The sequence below is a fragment of the Chinchilla lanigera genome, unplaced genomic scaffold (assembly GCF_000276665.1).
Source record: "Chinchilla lanigera isolate Chin_1 unplaced genomic scaffold, ChiLan1.0 scaffold00017, whole genome shotgun sequence".
NCBI lineage: Eukaryota > Metazoa > Chordata > Mammalia > Rodentia > Chinchillidae > Chinchilla > Chinchilla lanigera.
Window position 1 is genome coordinate 27060395 of NW_004955418.1, and position 19248 is coordinate 27079642.

Sequence of the window (19248 nt, forward strand, 5' to 3'; positions counted from 1 at the left end):
CCCCGCGGGGTCTGCAGGGAAAGGGGGTTGCCGCAGCCGTCAGCCCCGCCGGCCGGAGGGGAGGGGCGGGCGAGCGGCAGCCCCGCTGCACAGCAGGGCCGGCAGCACCTGCAGCTCACTGTCCGCAGTGCAGCTTAATGTTTACCTCGAGAAAGGGCGTGAGTGGAAGAAGGAACTACACGCACAAGGTGGGCTGGGGGGGCGGATTTAGCTCAGCGGCACATCGCCTGCCTGGCAAGTGCGAGGTCGTGAGTTCAATTCCCAGTACCAGAAAAATAAAATAGAATAAAATAAAATAAAAGGTGGGCTGGGATGAGCTCAGGGATGCAGCCTGGCTTAGGGGCAGCAGGTGCTTGGTGTAACCCAAGGGGCAGGGAGGGCAGAGGGGAGGAGAGGGGCAGCAAGCGGTCCAGGTTAGGAGGAGGGCAAGTCAGGTGCCAGGGGCAGGTCTGACAGACCACAACCGCGCCAGGAACTGCGCTTGGAAGGTGGAAATTACGCTTACAGGTCCAAGAGGGAAAACGCTTGTGAAGATAACTGCTACGTTACCTTCGAGGACAGGAAAATAAAATCCAAAAGTGAAGTGAGAATTTAAAAAACCAAAAAACTACTTCAGGGACCTGGACCAGCGAATCTGACATCTGAACCAGCTCCAGGCTGGAGCCAGCAGCCTCCGTGACAAAGAGGAATCCCGCTGGGATCACTGTGAGTGAGACGTTTTCTCTCGTTGCATCCTAGGGAGAAAGCTGGCGTCGGTTCCCCTAACCCTCCCAAAATATTTATTTTCTGTGTAGGCCCTTAAACTTTTAATTATAGGGAAGACACCGATTGCAGTTTAACACCACTGCGTGTGAAAGGGACTCCCCTCCCTCTACCTCCTCTGTCTTCCAGCCCCGCCAGTCGGCCTGGAGGATGTGCTGATAACAGAATGGTGGTGAACGCGGGGCAGGGCCCACTTCCTGGGAATATGGTCCCCAAGATAGTTTGAGCCTCCAGGTGGAGTAAAATACTGACCTTTAAATTAAAAACTGGTGTGTATCTAACTCGGCCAGTAATCAATGTGTAAGTAACATTATGTCCCAACATGGGCATGCATGAGAAGTAGACCTGTGAATTCCGTTGGGATATCATCTGGAACATTCCAGAAAGATATTGTGTAGCTATTATGCCTCTTATGGAAAAAAAAAATACTCTGTGCTAGACATACTCTATGCTAAACATTAAAATTTACCTTAACAAAGACTAACCTATAAAATATATGATATCAATAAATCCAAAATAAGTAATGCATTGTGACTCTATGATAGAAATCACTAATCTGTTCCAAAATTATAATGGTCATTAATGTCATGCATTTATTGTTTTATTAATCTATGTATAACTTGCCCAGATTTAAGGTGCTGAGCAAAATTAAATAAAGTGAGGTATGCTATGAACCATAGCAAGTTACTCCTTAAAATGTTACTAAAATTGTTCAAATTTTGTAATGTAGTGTCTAGGTGATAATCTCGTTTTTAATCTTTCTTGGCTTAGGTTGTAAACTCTGTAATGTAAAGCTCATCCTTGGAGCAAAACTGGTCCAGTTGTACTAAAGATGCTCCAGAGGGTCAGGGCCGGGCTCCCAGCTGGCTAGGGACAGGTCCGAGGAGAATACTTGTCCTTTGTAACTAAGAAAGAAATCTTTTAGCTTTGGTAGGTACTTACTGGGTTCTTCCTCTGCTCCCAAATTAATCACAGAAAAAATGTTCCTATCAGTTTCCTTTCAGTACCTAGACACATCCTACTTCTCTAAGTCTTTAATTACTAAATGAACTGAAACCTTACAGTAATCTCATGACATTTTAAAGAAATTCATAATATCTACAGGGGACACCCTAAGAGTCAGGTCTGCCTGCTTTATATTGTTAAAATTTGTATGCAGTTAGAGAAACGATGACAACACAGATACCTTGACTTTTTTGCCAAAAATAGGGATTTTAAGAAAAGAAGAGGTGAGGGCTGGGTATGCTGGTACACACTTGTAATCTCAGCACTCAGGAGGCTGAGGCAGGAGGATCACAGTGTTTGAGAACAGCCTGAACTGCACAGTGAAACCCTGTCTCAAAAAGATAAGAAAATTCCTGGTACTGGAAAAAAAAAAAAAAAAAGAAAAGAAAAAGAAAGAAATTAATAAAGGAAGGAAGGAGGGAAGGAAAAGCAAAGAAAGGAATAAAGAAAAAGGGAAAGAAAAGTAGAGGTGAGAATCCTGTAATCAAAAAAATCATCTAATTTATATTCATCATATGTGCTACGAAATCTCATCTTCCTTCCTAAAGAATTAATTACTACAAACAAAATGTACAGTCTTAACCACAAGTAAACCACTGCTTTTTTAATGGAGAAATAAACAGCTTTATCATCAACTTTAATCATGACATAAATTATGAGACTTTATCATCTCCTTAGAAGACTGCTTTTGATAACTGCCTTCTAATATCTTAATAACTATTGCTAAATTATTTTCAGAATTCTAGGTGCGTGAGACAGATGTGAAATTCCCCTAAATCCATCCCATAGGGAGGTTTCTGAAATATAGTGCATTACCTAACAACCACCCTGTAATGAAATGTTTTCACAATGATGTCAAAAGGCAATTTCCTAAGGGACTGTTTATTGTTATAATTAAAAGCTTTGGTTGGATATAAATATATATATTCCTGCAGAATCCAATCTCAGCAATAAGATTAACAAGAAGCTGTGTGGTCAAAGCTTTTGTTTTATTAAATCTTGCATCTCAAATCATGAGGTCACAGGAACTGAGCTCACTTAGTCCAAATATTTTAAGAAGAAAGCTCAGCATATAGTGTGTAGAACCTATGCATGTTCTTTAAAAATCTGCTACTTACAGGAAGTTGTCTGGAATTCTGACAGTGAAAATAATAAAGTGAACTCCAAGACAAGTGTTCACTGTTCCCATATGGGTCAGTGGCCCGTATGAGCCCAGTAAGGGAGACAGCGCTGGTAATGAATGATCAGTTACGCATCCTTCTGTCAATAGCTCGAGTGAGGATGATGTAGATTCCATCTGCACAATTCAGTCTCACACACACACACACACTTTGGCCCAGCAAATGTCAGATTGAAAATGGGAATTTATCCCTCCCTTGATGCATATCATTGTCTGTTTATTCGCTCATGATTGTGCCTGGCTCCACATCTTACTACATGAGGAATAATAAAATAACTAGATCAAGGCAAGTAGCCAATGACTCGGACAGCTTGCAACCTAATGTAATGAGTATCAGTAAGGCAAAGATCTCCTTGTGTGTTAAAGCCGGGGACAAGTTACTCATGAACGCCGGTCATTGATCCCTTGGGCATCAGGGAATAAACAGAAAAAATCTGAAGACAAATGTGTATACTAGTGTCCACTCAACAAGTTACTGCACGGTATCTCATTATGAACTAGGAAATGTTTTAATATCGATTTTATATTTTCCAGTTTTGCCTTTCATAGGGAAAAAAATGAAAGACTTCTTCATCTGGCATTGAATTAATTACAACCCTTAATCCTGATCATAAATTTACAAAGAACAGAGACTGATAGGTAAAAATTACTCCGTATGATTGGCTATTACTATGGTTTTTAAAACACTATAAAGGAGATACACTGAGTATGTGTCATTTTGCTTGGTTTATCGCTGCATGAGCTCTTTCTATGAGGGGAAAGTCTACACTTAAGTGAAGAGACGTTTGCCTGCTACCTTTTCTATAATGCCCCTTCCATTACCGGCCACCCTATCCAATTCCTCTTCCATGCCCCTCTGTAAAACTCCTCTCTCTTCTGGATGCTCTTGTCCTTCCTGCCCTGTGTCCTTCACCTTCACTTCCCAAAAACTCAAGAAGAGCTCCTCAGCTGTAACATGCTGGCGGCTAACCTGGGAGAGCCCCCTGGGTCATCCCTGCAGCATTCATTCACCCGTCAGTCAGAACCCCAGAAAATGTGTCACACTATGTCAGTTGCACTGCTCCAAGATAGGAGCAAGCCCTTCTATGTCTTCCAGACAGGGTGGTGTGATAGCCATAACAGCATAGCGGCAAAGGGAACAGGGTGATAGAGGAGGGCTTTCTGATGAGCTAGAAAGGGTAGCGAGAGGCCAGGAGTCTGTTCCTTCTTGATGACTTTCCTGCCCACACACCTCACCCAATGTCCTTGCTTGTCTGAGTCCTCCACCTCCCCGTGTTCAGTTCCCTCCCTTCTGCCTCTTCAGGAGACACCATTCCTGAAAGGCTGGCACACTCGCTCGCCTATAGTCAGATCTTCACAGAGCAACAGATAGAGAATTTTAAAAGCACTAAGCTCGTATATTTCATGGGCTGAAACTAATCCACATTTCCCAGTGTACTGGGAATAAATTGATCTTCTCTAAAGCTAGTAACATCCTGCACAAGCAGTGTACAAGGAGTGAGGGGTGTGAGTGCCTAGGGCTGCACCTTCACCCCCAACTCTGCTGTTTACTGGGCATGAGGCTGGGCACAGCTACTTAGCGCCTCTATCCCTGGGCCCCTCTGTAGGACACCTGGGTGAGGGAGTTTCCCTGAGTTAACTTTAAACACCTAGAACAGCTCCTGATCGAAGTAAATCCTACACAGGAGCTAGGTGTTATTATTTGAAGGGGCTGACCTCTGTCCTTATCCATCCATACGTCCTGTTTAGCTCTTGATCACGTTGTCCAGCTCTAGTGACCTTTCTGTCACTCAGTCACACTCATCTCTCCCTAACCTGTTGGCTGACTGGCCACTCCGCATCACTGTCATTTCACCTGAGATGTTACTTTCTCAGAGTGACCTTACCAGTATCTCCCAGCTCAAGTCAATCTCTATGCTATCGCTCTGCTTAATTTTCACCAGTGTGACAGGGCCTACCTTGTTCATGTTTTGCTGCCTGCCTCATATAATTAGGGGACGAGGTTCAGCGACACCTGGGGCAATGTGTGGATGGCCCATCTACCCAGAAATCCCAGCACACCCAGCACAACACCTGGCTCAAAGACAGTGCTCAAAACATACTGTCACTGGGGTCGGGGGGGAATAAATGAGTGGGTGAGTGAGTGAGATGGATGGACAGATAGATGGACGGGTGACTGGAGAAATGAACACATGGAGAGATGTTTAACCTTGGTCTTGAAGAAGGAGTTAGAACAAAACAGTAGAGGAGAAGAGAAAGTATAGCAAGTGAAATGAATCAAATGGGTAAACGAGGAAAGATAACAACAGCCTGTGTATGTGCAGCTGCCTCCGAAAGCCGGAAGCATGGAGTGGGGATGATGAAGAAGAGGAAGAAGTGCTGGGAGAGGAGCAGGAGGCAGAAGCACACAGCAAGGAAGTTCAGTGTAGTTTCTGCCTTCGTGTTTTTGGGTGTGTCTCTTTACACTAAACGATGAGCTTGGAATTTGAGAAACATCACTACTAGCTTTTAATTTTTTTTTTTTTTTTTTTTTTGAGACAGGGTCTCACTCTATAGTTCAGGCTATCCTTGAGCTGACTACCTTAGTCCAGGCTGGCCTCCAACTCACAGCAATAGTCCTGCCTCAGCTTTCCCGAGTGCTGGGATTACAGGTGTGCACCACCTTCCCTGGCAACTACTAGCTTTTCTTAAAGCTAAGAAAAACAATGCATGTGTATTTGCAAAGTTACTTTTAAACAAAGAGCAGAGGTGAGTCTAAAGTCTTCCTGTCAACCTGCTCTACATATTCTTGACTCTTCAAAACTTAACCTCCTGAGTGTTTAATAATCTTTACTTTTAGAATAAAAAGTCTTTGAGAAGCAGTATTGGCGAAGGTAGAATTTTTAAACATCCTCCATGCCATACATGAGTTAAAAGGAAATCTGGATGTGACTGTAACTCCACTTGAACTCTAGCATTCTGTTCACTATTTTATTTTGATTGGTTTAAAACCACTTTTCCTCCTTATACTATTTTAATTAAGAATTTAGTTAGCACCGAGCAGGTGAGAAAATGTCGATCCTTTATTTGAGGGGACCCAGGCTGATCCTCCATCCCCTGTTATGTCAGCAAGCAAGGAGCAGCTTGTTGTCACACTCACCTTTATGTAGGGCCTGGGTTACTATTAAGGTTGAGCACATCCATAAGATGCTTCTGATATTTATCAACATCTTGTCCTAAGAATGAAGAAAAACAAAGTAAATCACAAGCATTCAGCCTAGAAGCAGACCATACATCACATGCCACTCTTTGTGCATTTTATGGAGGAAAAGCAGGAGCAGCATCTTCTCAGAATGTAAAGCCAGGAGGGAACTTGTAATAGGAGAAGTTACCTCAAGCCTGCAATTATTAGTGTGAGTCTCACCCAAGGCAGTAGTTACCAAAATAATCCCAGCATCTAATTTGGGGACACAACAATACGAATATATGTCAAAGCCACAACTGGGAAGGCTGTGGGAGGAATACCAGAGGCCACAGCCTGAGTGACTAACAGTTAGGATCTGGTGGGGGCAAGAAGGGAAAAAGGAAAAGTGACCACAGAGTCTTTAGCAATATGAAGGTGACCGTGGATAGAGCAAGAGAAGATGAAGATGAAGGAGCAACAGCAAAGATGCTGGATGTAAGAAATTTGCCTCAAACAAGGCACATGATATCAAAGCAGAGAACAAGGACCTCGGCGGGCTTTTCAGAGCGCAGACTCCACTGGGTTTCCAGCTGGCTGGGCAAACCAAACAAGTGTATTCTAAGGAGTTGTTAATTACAAAAGTGGCCAGTGCTTGCCATGAGTTTGAAAGCAGTTCCAACAGTTCCCAACCCTCCAGAGCAAATGATGAAGGAAAATGCCCTGTGCTGACTGCCAAGAAATCCTGTTCTGACTCTAGTCTTCAATTCATTGTGTGACATTTAACAACCCAAGTCTCACAGTGGTCCCTTCCAGTGTGAATTTCTGTGACGCTTTAATGAGGAGCAGACGCAGCACCAGTGTTGGAAACAGCTACAGTTTGGATCTTAAATGTCCGTAAATGGCCAGATCTTAAAGGCTGGGTCTTCAGCTTGGCACTATTGGAAGGTGGAGGAAGGTGTGGGGATTCCTGGAGGCCTCAGGTACCTGGGGGTGGGCCCTTGAAGGGACTACAGGACACCACTGATCTCTCTCTTCCCTGTGCTCTTGTGCTTCCTGGCCCCCTTGAGCTGACTGGTAGCTCTGCCATACGCTTCCAGCCGTGACATACTGCCTTGCCACGAGCCGTAATCAATCACACGCTGGAGCTCCAAAACTGAGCCAATGCTATCCTTTGTCTTTTGAGCGGGGATCTGAGGTATTTATAATGGTTATGCAAAGCTGACTAGCAAAGGGACCATCTAGAAATCAAAGTGTCAACTTCAAGAAAGGCAGATTATTTGATCTCCATACTTATGTCTTTCTCTGCTACACTGAGAATTGGTCTATAAAAACCATTATTGGTTGGCTTCCAAGTAGATTTTCCTCCTTCTTCTAAAAAACAAAAAACAAACAAACAAAAAAAAAACACCCAGTTCCATTCTAGTATCGCCCCTTGGAGTAAAGCTATGTACTTTTAGAGGAACCAGGGTGAAATCCCAGTACAAGGAAGTGATCCTGGTACTCCAAGTCAGTACAGTGGTCCCATTCTTTAGTTTTTATTTTAAAAGTAATTTAAAAAATAACAAAATAACAACAACATAGACAAAAATAAAACAACACAGAAACAATAAAAATGATACAGGGTTTCAAAACCAAATGATAGGAGTGAACGGTGCTTGTTATATTACACACTGTTATCTTCATCGAAGTTGCTCACATTACCAGATGTAAGAATGCAAGGTCCCATTCTTTTTGCCAGTGATTGCTTTTGGAATGGTGGTAAGTATGGAAGTTTGGCCAATGAAATAGGAGAGAATCCCTGTCCTGGGCTGAGGGTGGGAGGCTGCTGAGAAAGGTATATTCAACTTAAGAAGAGAACAAAAGGAGAGGTGGCCACTTTTCTCCACTGGACACTATCATGATAAGATATGTCTTCTTGAAATCACTGTGGCTATCTGGAATCCATACATGGATGAGATAGCCCTGGAATAAAGCTGAAAACGAACCAGGGATGACAAGGTTTAAGTTCTTAAGCTATGGATCTCAAATGGGTCATAACTGTGAACATCTTTCTATATGAACTGATAGATTCCTCTATTGTCCAAACTCTTTACTATAGTGTAGATCTTCTATCTTCCTCTAAGGCCCAGGTATTAGAGTTTAGTCCCAAGATTGGTGCTACTGGAAGGAGGAGGAAATTTTAAGAGGCATGGCCTGTGTGAGTTCTTAGGCAGGAGGGTGCATGCATTCACAGGGGATCGTGGGACCCCGGTTCCTCACATCCCTCCTTTGCTCCCTGGCCATAGAGTGGACAGTTGTGAATTACCATATGTTCTGCCATGAGACCCGACCCTGACAGGTCTGACGGCCACAGAGCCAAGTGACTGTGCTCTGAACCCTCCAGTACTCCACTAAAACTGTTCTCTGTAGAAATTAATGATTCCATTCTACACAAACATTCCAAAAAAATTTATAAAAATCTAGAACTCTAGGTATTCCCTGGAGAACAATTTTAAATGTAACATGCTATATATCTCACACTTTCCATCTGTAGGTCAATGGATAATCTCCAAGGAAAAGAATATATTTAGGATTACCTAATAACCCTAGTCACGCTTGTTACTCACCATTTAGTCAGTAATATATGCTATTAGATTATTTAAAATACTAACTGGGAAGGGCCATAATTTTTGACATTTCTCGATTTCTTATAAGGTACTCAAGTAAGTTGTTATGGCTCATGGGTTTATATTTTAACTATATCTTAATGACATTATAATATTTTAGAAGAGATACACATAGCAATTTCATAACCAAGATAAAAGCTGAGGTTGCATCATAAACTGCTATTAAAAGTAATATAACCCATGAGCACTAACTGAATCCAGATAAGCAATAATTTCCTACTTTTCCTCAAGCAAAATTATTCTCCTTTTTCTTCTTTTTCTTTTTTTTCAGGAAACTTTTAGAGCTAATTTCAATCTCCACTTTCAAACAAGTTTGAATTCCAGTTCTACGTCCTCCACTTAGACTCTTGGTTTTTGGATACATGACACTTCCTACTTCCTCTCTGAGCATCATTTTCTGTATCTATAAAAAGTTAGCATCATTTTCTGTAGCTAACTTTTGGTTAGCTAATACTAACCAAAAGTTAGTATTTATTATTGAAGTGATTGAAATCTTCCCTTAAGGCCTTAATTATTGAAGTGATTTATTATTGAAGTATTTATTATTGAAGGATTATTAGGTAATCCTAAATATATTCTTTTCCTTGGAGATTATCCACTGACCTACAGATGGAAAGTGTGAGATATATAGCATTTTACATTTAAAATTGTTCTCCAGGGAATACCTAGAGTTCTAGATTTTTGTAAATTTTGGGGGGAATGTTTGTGTAGAATGAAATCATTAAGTGATTTATTATTGAAGTGATATATATATATATACACACAATCATATATATATATACAATCATATATATGTACTATATATATATCTCAAAGGTATAAAGTATTTAATATTCAATATTCATTATTAAGATTACCAATTCAGGCTATGGGTGTTCTAATTTTGACTTTGTACTATTAATAATGAAAAAGAAAATATTTGAAGCTCTATATTATAGCCTTAGTTAACCACTATAACAGTAGTAAACAATTTTATGTTTACAATAATTGCTGCATACTTGGAATTTTGATGTGTAATCACATTTTATCTCCTCCATAAAACAATAGCTTCTGGAAGGCAGAGCTGCTAACTTATGCAATGTACTGTTTCCCACAACATTTCACGGCACCAGGTTTAGTGTAGACTCTTGAAGAACGCCAACGTACCACAGGCATGACCGCACTAAGGCACACTGCAAAGTGCACAACCACACGAGCAGGGGCAAGTGAACACACTGACATACCTTTGGGTCAGCCCAGTGTTAACCACGACCCATATAACGTCTGATATTAATCAGTATCCAGAGTGTCAAATCTCTTGACAAAACCGGAAGGGAAATGTGTGAGCCTGACTCAGGAATGGACCTCCTCCTCCTCATCCTAATCTGCTCAAGACTGATCCTCAAAAGTCTGACTCTTGGAGCCATTCTTCATCCGTATAAAAGTGTCTTTATCCTTCGAAGGAAGGATGGAAACCATCCCTCACCTGTGTAAGTCTACTGAGTACCCTCATCACTTGCTCTAAGACTACTTCTAAGACTAAACTAGAGAAGGAAAATAATAAGAAAATGCATAGAAAATAATAAAATGATCAGAAGCACTTAAGTGCATTGTAACAAGCGCTTAAGTGTATTCAAAATATGCCAGATGAAAAATTGGAGTATTCATGCTGAGTCACAGGTCTTTACCTTCTTTTGAAAAGTCAGAAATCTAGCAAAGCTTGTTCCAAGTTTTAACTGGCTAGTTCCATGCAGAAGCCAAGCAGCAGCTTCTTCTCGGGTCTATGTACAGGAGGCTGTCCCCACCCACAGAGCCCTTATCTATTTCCGCCCATGCCTGGGACTGCAGGCTCCTGGGTGTACAGCACCAGGGTCAGAGGGTGACCGCTTATCTCTTGTAAATACACCAGACTGCAGTTGCGGGTCCTAACCGCCTCAGCTGCACATTCTGTTGTCTTTCCCTCAGTCCACAGGCACGCGTTCCACTTCTCTACTTTTCTTAAGGCTGTGCCCGTGTCCGTCTTATGATATACCGCTTGCCTTCTGCGTTTGATTTTATTCTACATGGGAACTCTTGGGAAACTTTGCCTTTAGCTCCATCCGGCCCCCATCTCCACTCCTCTGCTCCTCCAGTCTGTTGGTGATAACGGGTCTACATGCATGGACAGACCCGGGGAGGGAGCAGAGCCTGGGCCTATATTTAGCCTCCCACTTCAGTAAAGTCAATGAGAAGAGGAAGAGGTCATCACGTAATCAAGGTACAGCTGACAAAACTGTTCAGTTGCCTGGGAGACAGAAGAGCCAAGGTCAACAGGACTCCAGTCCACACTGATGTCTCTACAGAGGGCACCGCACCAGGATGGGCTGTCCCAGCAAGGGAGCCTAAGTTCTATTAAACAGATATTTAGTATTCTCTCTTGATCTCAGGGAAGCCCAGCTGAGCCAAGGGTGACCTGAGGACGCAAACACAGTGGTTCTGTCTTCCACTCTGCTAATTAGTTCCCCCAGACAACCCATGTCCATGAGCCTCAAGGTTCAGACTTGAAGTTTTGCTAACTCACTTCAAGCGGTCCCAGGGCCATATGAATTTATTGCTCACCTGAACCTGGATTCCACAGCCTGGGCCTGGCTGAGCATTTCTGTGTTGTTCCTTAACTGCTGTTCTCTGCCGGGCAAGCCTTTCCCTCAAGACTCTGTCTTCCTCCAGCTCTACTTCATCATAGCATATATCACCTTTACCCACTTATGTGTTAAGGGATTACCTTTTCCTACCCACTGTGGCAGAAAGTCCAGGAGAGAGTCTGATACTTTTCTTCACTCCTGTGTTCACAATGCCTAGGACTCTCAGGAAATACTGATTAAAAGAATGAATATATCCCCATTTGTATATGATTAGACTCACACTGTACATACACCATTTTGCATATCATTTTCCTCACTTAACATACATGTTCCATCTCTTGATGGTGGGGGGAAGCAAAAGGGAATGAAGATGTGTCAGGTACACGTACCAACTCCACATAAAGAATGTGAACATTACATACTGCAGACAAGGACTAATAACATAATAATAGTAGTACTAATAACACATGTTCCACATCACCAAATATAGTCCTTCTACGTCATTTTAGCAATTGTAAAGCTTTCCATTAGATGGGTGTACTGGCAAAATTTATTCAACCAGGTCCCTATGATAACCTCTTAGGTTGCTCTCAAATTTTTGCTATTAAAATCAATGCTTTGAGGGATATCTTTGTCCATTTGTCTTGGGTGACATAGGTACCAACATGTAAATGACACACTTTCCCAGTAACATTGCTAGTTCAAAGGATATGTGTAGTTTTAAAAATGTTTGATGCTAAATCAAAAAAATCTTGATTGCCACATAATTTTCTAAACATGAACCTATCGTTGTTGCCATAATATTTTCTGAAAGACTATAATGTTCTCTATAACACAATATTTTCTGAAAGACTATAATGTTCTCTATAACACAACCAACAAAGATGCTTCTCAAGCTATTTTTTTCTTTACTGCTGAGTGAAAGAGTAAGGCACAGCACACCACTAGGTGTTTTAATTACTCTTTCTTTCATTACTGAGGATGCACAAAGCTTTATATGATGAAAAAACACTGACATTTCTCTCTGACACTATCTGTATTTAAATTTTGGCCATTTTAGACATAGATAGGATTTTATGTTAATTACTCCTGAAAGTTTTTGGTATATCAAGAATTATTATTGCAGATGATTCGAAGATGTATTGTTTTCTTGTTGCTCATTTCACTGTTATTTAGTCAGACTCACCAACATTTTCTGGTATGGCTTTTGGGTTTATGTTTTGCTTAGCACAAGTTTCTTGCTTCCTAGCTTATTTTTCAAAATCTCATGGTCACTTCTAGTAATTTTTTCCCAGTAACTTCTCAAATAATATTATTCCTTCCATTTCACTTGGATTCACCTTCAATTTCTTTTAGGATGACAAATGAGGTAGAGATTGGTTTTTATTTTGAGTTGACCTATCAAGTGTCCCAAAATTATTTATGAAATAGTCCTTATTGTCAGTGAATGTTGACATCATTTGTATCTATTTCTGAATTCTGTCTTCTGATCAATGGTACTCCCTAATGTGTAAAACTGTACGCCTTTGTGTGGTTCATTTCATAGGTTTAGTTGACAATACACATACATAGTTTACTGCTATTATTAGTAACATTACAGAATTGGGTCAATATGAATTGGTTAGGCATCATACATTAACACCCCTTGTTTGTGTGGTTTTCCATTTGTGACGGCCCTTTCCTAGGTATTTATTCCTTTGATCTTCTAACCAAATATCCATTTATTAGATTATGACACTGAGCATCCAAAGGTTTTGCCTGAATTTGGTTTTCCCAGCTGAAGAGTCCAACTCAAGCTTACCAACTCCAAGTTTAATGCTTATTCTGCTAAACCTCAAGGAATATCAAATCAGTAATTAAACAGCCAAAAGGTTATAATTTATTACATATTACATGTTTATTATAGAATATGTAATTTCACCTTAGACACATAAACATCTCTTAAAATTCTTAGAAGAACTAAGTAGGCTATCTATAGATACTGAAATAAATACAAATGCAGACCTGCATTAGTACTTGCCTATAGACGCATGGTCTATCCAGAGACTTTTAGGAAACATAACTGGCAAACTCATTAAACCAAGACCTTTTGTACTGGCAACTGGAAGACAAGCACTTTCAGCATGTGGAGCAATAAGAACTTAAGTGTCCAAAACCCCTGCGTGCACATATATGTATGAATGAGAAAGAAAACTGGCAAAAACTCAGTAAGCCAAGTGGAGCCTGGCCAAGATAGTTATCTCTACTTCCCCTTGCTCTCATTCCAGATCACCGGGCACACAGGCTTCCTATTTTCTGGTAGAATAAGAGAAGGAGCCCAGGTGACAATCAGCATCTCCTCTCAGAGAGGGAGGCGCCTCCCACCGTGAGTGTCCCAACCGGTTTCTCTAGGTGGGTGGTAGAAAAGCAGCCTAGGACACGTCATTCAGTCTTTCTGAAAAAGAACCCCGTGTCTGGAGCACCACTCACTCCTTCCCAGAGCTGCGCCCCATCTTAAATACAGAGACCCTTGACGTCTGTCCACGAGTAAAGGTAACCAAGACGTTTAAACTCCACCAGGAAAGGAGGGCTTCACGATAGGACGCTGGGGGACAGTAAGTTGATCTTTGGGTTCTCGAAGGCTGTGATGCTCAATTAGTTGACCAATCGTTAACCACAGAGAAATTATGCACAGGAGTGAAATAAGAGAAAACAATCTGCAACACTGATCATCTCCATCCTAATTAGCTCTGTAGACCTCCCCACACAAATTTTATTAGTGGCTAAATACAGGACAACAGATACGTTGTCCTGTACTAATCTTGGACAACAGATATGTTGTCCTGTATAAATCTTGGACAACAGATATGTTTCCCTTCAATTTGCAAAAACAAAGCAGAAACCTGTATCAAAAAACACAAATAACCCTAAGTAGATTTCTTTTCTAGATTCATTCTTCAAAAGCAAGGAATATAATTGAGGACGAACTTTATTTTTTTTAATCTATTAAGAAAAACCACAGTTTGGACTCTTCCATGAATCCTACTCGGCCGTCCGGGACCTCAGACTTTTCCCACCACGTGCGCAGAAGAGGAAGCGCTGTGGACTCCTGCAGAAGGAGCAATTGCGCAGTCACTTAGGGATCTGTGGGGCCTTTGCAGTATTAGTGCGGGCAACCTAGACAATTGCAGCGTATTCCTTTTTTGACTTAGAGCTCAGAACTAGAAAGTGGACCCTTGGGGAATGTCTCCCCCAGAGCCCGCTCTTCCAAACCACCAATTCCCCAAAGGGAAACCAGTTCTGCCTTCTCCGAAAACGTTTCCTTCCACTGGTGCCTTCCTATTCTTATATCAAACTCACCACATCCTATTTTAGGACTTCCTATAAATATTTTCACAATGAGTTTGCCACAATCTCCAAGCAGTACTCGAAACAACTTAGGTCACAGCTTTTCCAAGGAACCAAATACAAAAGGAAAGTGGGTCAACTTGCTAGAGAATTCAAAGTGCCAGACGAGAGCCTTACAATCCAGTTCTTCCACAGCAGAAGAACCAGGAGAATCAAAACTCTGCCCTTGAGTAGAACTCCTAGTCCCCACCAGCTCCCAGACTGGCTCACTGAGTGAGTCCGTGCCAATCCTGCACTTGGGCTAGGCCCACTGTGGGCCCCCAGAGTGTACCCTGCTCAGTTAGGGCTTCAGTTAGACCTTTCCCCTTTGGGCTTCCCTCCAGAATTCCACCAGTCTTGCGTGGCAAACTTCTGCCATTCTAGACAAAGGCTCTAGGACAGCGTGGAACGTGATCCACCTTATAATTAACTATGAAATGGTCTGTAGACAGAGGGATATATTTTAAAAATATATTTAAAATACATGGAGGGCCGGAGATAGAGCTCCGCGGCACAGCACCTGCCCAGCAAGCTCAAGGTCCTGAGTTCGATTCCCGGTACCACAAAAAGAACGTGGAGCACAGGATAAGGGCGTCTCACTTTTATGCCAAAGGTACACCTCTCCTACAACAGGAAGCAAGAAAAAAGCTGGGCGTGGTGGCGCACCATGGAACCGCATCACTCTGGGAGGCTGAGGCAGGAGGCTCACAAGTTCAAGCCCAACCTGGGCAACCCAGCCTAGGGCCACTTCTCCGCCTCATACAACTTAAGCAGCCTAAGACGGTGGGCGCCCTCTGGATGGCAGCTGGACCAGTTGGGCTGCAGGCGGTGGAAGAACAGGACGCACGGCTGGCGAGGGTGACCGCTCCAGGGCCCCGCCTGCCGCCCCGCCCCAGCCCGCAGCCCGCCTGGCCGTGCCGCCCTCTGGAAGTCGCGCCCGTCCCGGCCGGGACAGGAGCGGGGCCGAGGCTGCGATAGCCGGGCGTGATGGGGAGAGCCCGGCGAGGTTCCGATCCCGGCCGGGTCCGGCCCAGCCCAGCAGCCCCGCCCCTGGCCTTTCCGCTCCCTCCTGCCGCCCTCCGTCCGAAGTTGGGCCACGGCCGGCTCGCCCTCCGCTGCGCGCGGGTCCGCCGCGGAAGCCCAGCCCCTCCCCGCCGCCGGTCCTGCGTGACGCAGCCCGCGCTCCGCCCGCCCGGCCCGGGTCTGCAGCCGGCTGGGAAGCGGGAATCGGCACGAGCGGGCGCCGGGCAGGAGCCGTTCTGCGCCCGCCGCATCGGGGCGTGTTAGTGGCGGAGGCCGCACCTCCGGCCCCACCCGCACCCCGACGTCCACATTTTGGGGCGGGGGTCCACGTGTACAACGCCTCTCGATCCGTCCCTGCCCTCAGACCCGCTGCGTCTCCCGTCCCCCCTCGCCAGCGCCGTGGGTCCCGCCCGGGAGGGAGAAGGCGCGCTGTGTGTCTCGGGCTCTGCCTCCCACCCGAGCCCGCGTCGGGGAGGCGGTCGGCTGCGTGGGGGCGGGCGCGGGGTCCCCTGCCTCCGCCGCGCGGGATTTCTCCATCAGGGGGCGCCAGCGCCCGCCACAAGCCCTGGCTGCGGGACCTCCGGGCTGGAGGCGGACCCGAAGGAGCGCTCGCCTGGCTCGCTCCTCCCTCGGCGTCGGGGCGCGGGGTCCCCCGCCCGTTCCTGCGTGCCCGAGGGGGAGGGGCGCGGCGGAGGTGCGAAGATGGGGACGCGGGGACAAAAGGTGCGGCCGGGGCGCAGCTGGACCCAGAGTGAATGCTTTAAGCCACCACTTGACTTTTCCACCCGGTGGTGCGCGCCCCGCGCCACCGGTGACTCGGGAGCGCGCGGGAACACCCGGACGCGCAGGAGTCGCGCTGCAGCGCGCGCGTCCCGCGACTCGGGGCTCGGGGCTCGGAGGACTCTGGGACACGCCCTCCACCGGCCGGGAAAGTTGCTCCACGGACCAGAGCTGCGCGGGGCGGGGTGGGGACGAGGCGACCGGGTCCCCGTGCCACCTTTGTCTGCAGAATCCCGGGCGCTGCTTTGTGGGCGCAGGCTCGAGCCGCAGCCCCCAAGTTTCTCCAGGGAGAGGAGAAAAAAAATCCTTGCAAATCCCTGCTGGTTCAGCGCAAGCTTCCCGCCTCGGCCTCCCCGGCCGCCGCAGGGCTCAGCAGCCCCACCCCCTTCCCTGCGCGGTCCCCGCAGCGCCAGCACCGCGCGCGGGACAAAAGAACCCCGGGCGCAAGCCCAAGTGTCAATCCCGAGTGTCCCAGGGGCGCAGCTCGGGGCCGGGCGACTCGCAGCCCAGGACCTCGCGCGCTCGCGCGGGTCTCTCAGCACACCCGAGCGCACGGTCCGGCGCCACCCGCGAGCGGCTTTCCAGGCACGCTGGGCACGGACCACGCCCGCGGCCGGAGAGCCGGTGGCCCGCGCGGCGTGGCTTGGGAAGTGCAAGCGGGCGAGCCTCGCGGGCCCCATTCAAACTTTGCCTCAAGTCGATTAACAGCAGCAGCAGCAAAAGGAGGGTGCCCGGGCTTCCGCCCCTGCTTCCAGCCCCGACCCCACGATTTTCCAGGACAGCGCGACTCGCCGCTTCCCGGTCCCGCTAGTCCTGCCCCCACCCAGCCGGCTTCTTTTGTCTGCATCTTCCCAGCCCGTGGTCCCCGCGTCCTCTCCAACGCCCTGGGGAAAGTTACCTGCAGGGAACTGCACACGTTTTCCCAAGTTCTCCCGGTCTCCGGTTCTCCTTGCCTTCATTAAAACCTCGACCAATTGCAGTGTTCCTTTTTGAAAACACTCACGCGATTTTTTTTTTCCCCCTGTAAGTTTTTTTCTTCGCTTTTTTGCCTTTAAAGGGGGAACAAAAGAAACGCGATTACCTTGAAAGGCGGCTTTTTGCTGTTTGGGGGGAAAATTCACCGCAGCACCGTGCGAATGTGGTCGGCGTGGCAGGGGAGGGTCACATAGAAGCGCGGTGGCCCGGGACGCGGCGCGGGACGGTGCCGGAGGACGAGGCAGGATGCTCTGCCGGCGCACGCGGGTCCCGGTCCCAAGCGCCTGTGCGCCGCGCCTGCTGCTGCTCGAGTTCTTCCCCAGAAAGGCTCGGGACAGCTCGCCTGCAAGTTCAAATGCGGGTTGTGACACCCACCATCATTATATCACTGTACCGTCAGCGCTGAGGAGGAGACTCGCGAGCAGAAGGCGGAGGCAGAGGAGGAGGGTTCATCTACGGGCTCTAGAAGCGCCCCGCGGCTCCAGCCACTCCTAGGAGCCCGGCTGCGGAGAGCAGGCTCAGGGCCGGAAAGGCAGCAGCCCGCGCCCGCCGCAGGGACCGCCTGCCTCCCTCCCTCCCGGCACTCCCACCTCCCGTCTCCTCCCGACCACAAGTACCAATCGGCTTGGGGACAGCCGCGCGCCCCGTGCGGCGGCGCCCTCGGGAACATCGCCCGCGCTCTCGCGCACCCCCACCTTCCCCCTCCCCGCCCCCGCCCCCCACGCCGCCAGCTCCGAGTTAGGGGGAGCGGAGCCCCAGGCTCCTGTGGGTCAGGCCAGCGCAGAACAATTGAACAGGATCCGTTCTGTGTAGGAGCGACCGAAACTCTGTAAAATCAGCCAAGAACTTGGCTACAGCCAGAGTGTGCGCCCCCAGAGCCTGCCTGTCCCAGCTGAAGAAGTGTCAGGCTGAAGGCTCCTGCCAACCCGTAAGGGACACTGAAAATGGGATCCCGCAGAACCCTGCAGGGAAAGTGTAAGGATTCCCCCACTGCCCTCTCGGGGGACCTGCGCGCCGGGGAGCCGGGCAGCCTCCTGCAACACACAAAGACCCTGGTCATAAAGAACTGGAGAGGAAATTTCCCCAGGCGAATCCTTGTGGGATTCAAAGGGAATCCTCTTTCCCTGCCACAAATCCGCACCTCCCCACATAAATCTAGCCTCGCTTTCTCCTTCCTTCCTTTCCTGCCTTCCTCGGTGTCCCTTACAGCACAATGCTTAATAATTTCTCTGAGTAACTCAGACTCCGTGGATCTATCAATCACACTCCACACTGACAGAAAATAGAACCCAAATCTATCTTGTGTTTAGGCGAATTTCTCTCTTCAATCCTGCGCGCCCCGCTGTGTAAACAACACCAACTCATGGAAGAGCTCTTGCATTGTGCCACAAAAGGTTTCCAATAGGACCTGAGGGAGCAAAGGGTCAGCTAGTTGACACAAAGGGCTTCTGCCCCTCAGAAAACAGGGACTTTGGGTTTTCCTTTGAAGTCAAGTATGATTTTACACAATGGGAACGAAGTGAGTCCGGGATGCATGTCAGTGTAACGCCAGAGATACTGGAATGGATGGCGAACTTTTGTGTTCTACACAAATATGGAAGTATCCTCAGAATTCTCCGGAAAAACTGCTCAAAAAAATTGCCTCAAGGGCAGGATTCAGAACAGAAGTGAATAAAGGACAAAGTCAGTTTTCCCTGTGGATTTCCTTGATTGGGTTGCCTTAAGCTC

General features: G+C 46.5%; 1 protein-coding gene across 1 annotated transcript in view; it reads right to left on the bottom strand.

Annotated features, from left to right (window-relative positions):
• Window positions 1-18036, bottom strand: part of Vcan (versican) — a gene marked incomplete in the record, with an annotated part of 110836 nt that extends 92800 nt beyond the window's left edge. Inside the window, 2 exon segments of the mRNA XM_013513017.1 lie at window positions 6087-6162; window positions 17627-18036. Coding sequence (XP_013368471.1) covers window positions 6087-6156 — 70 coding nt within the window.
• Between the last annotated feature and the right edge of the window lie 1212 nt (window positions 18037-19248).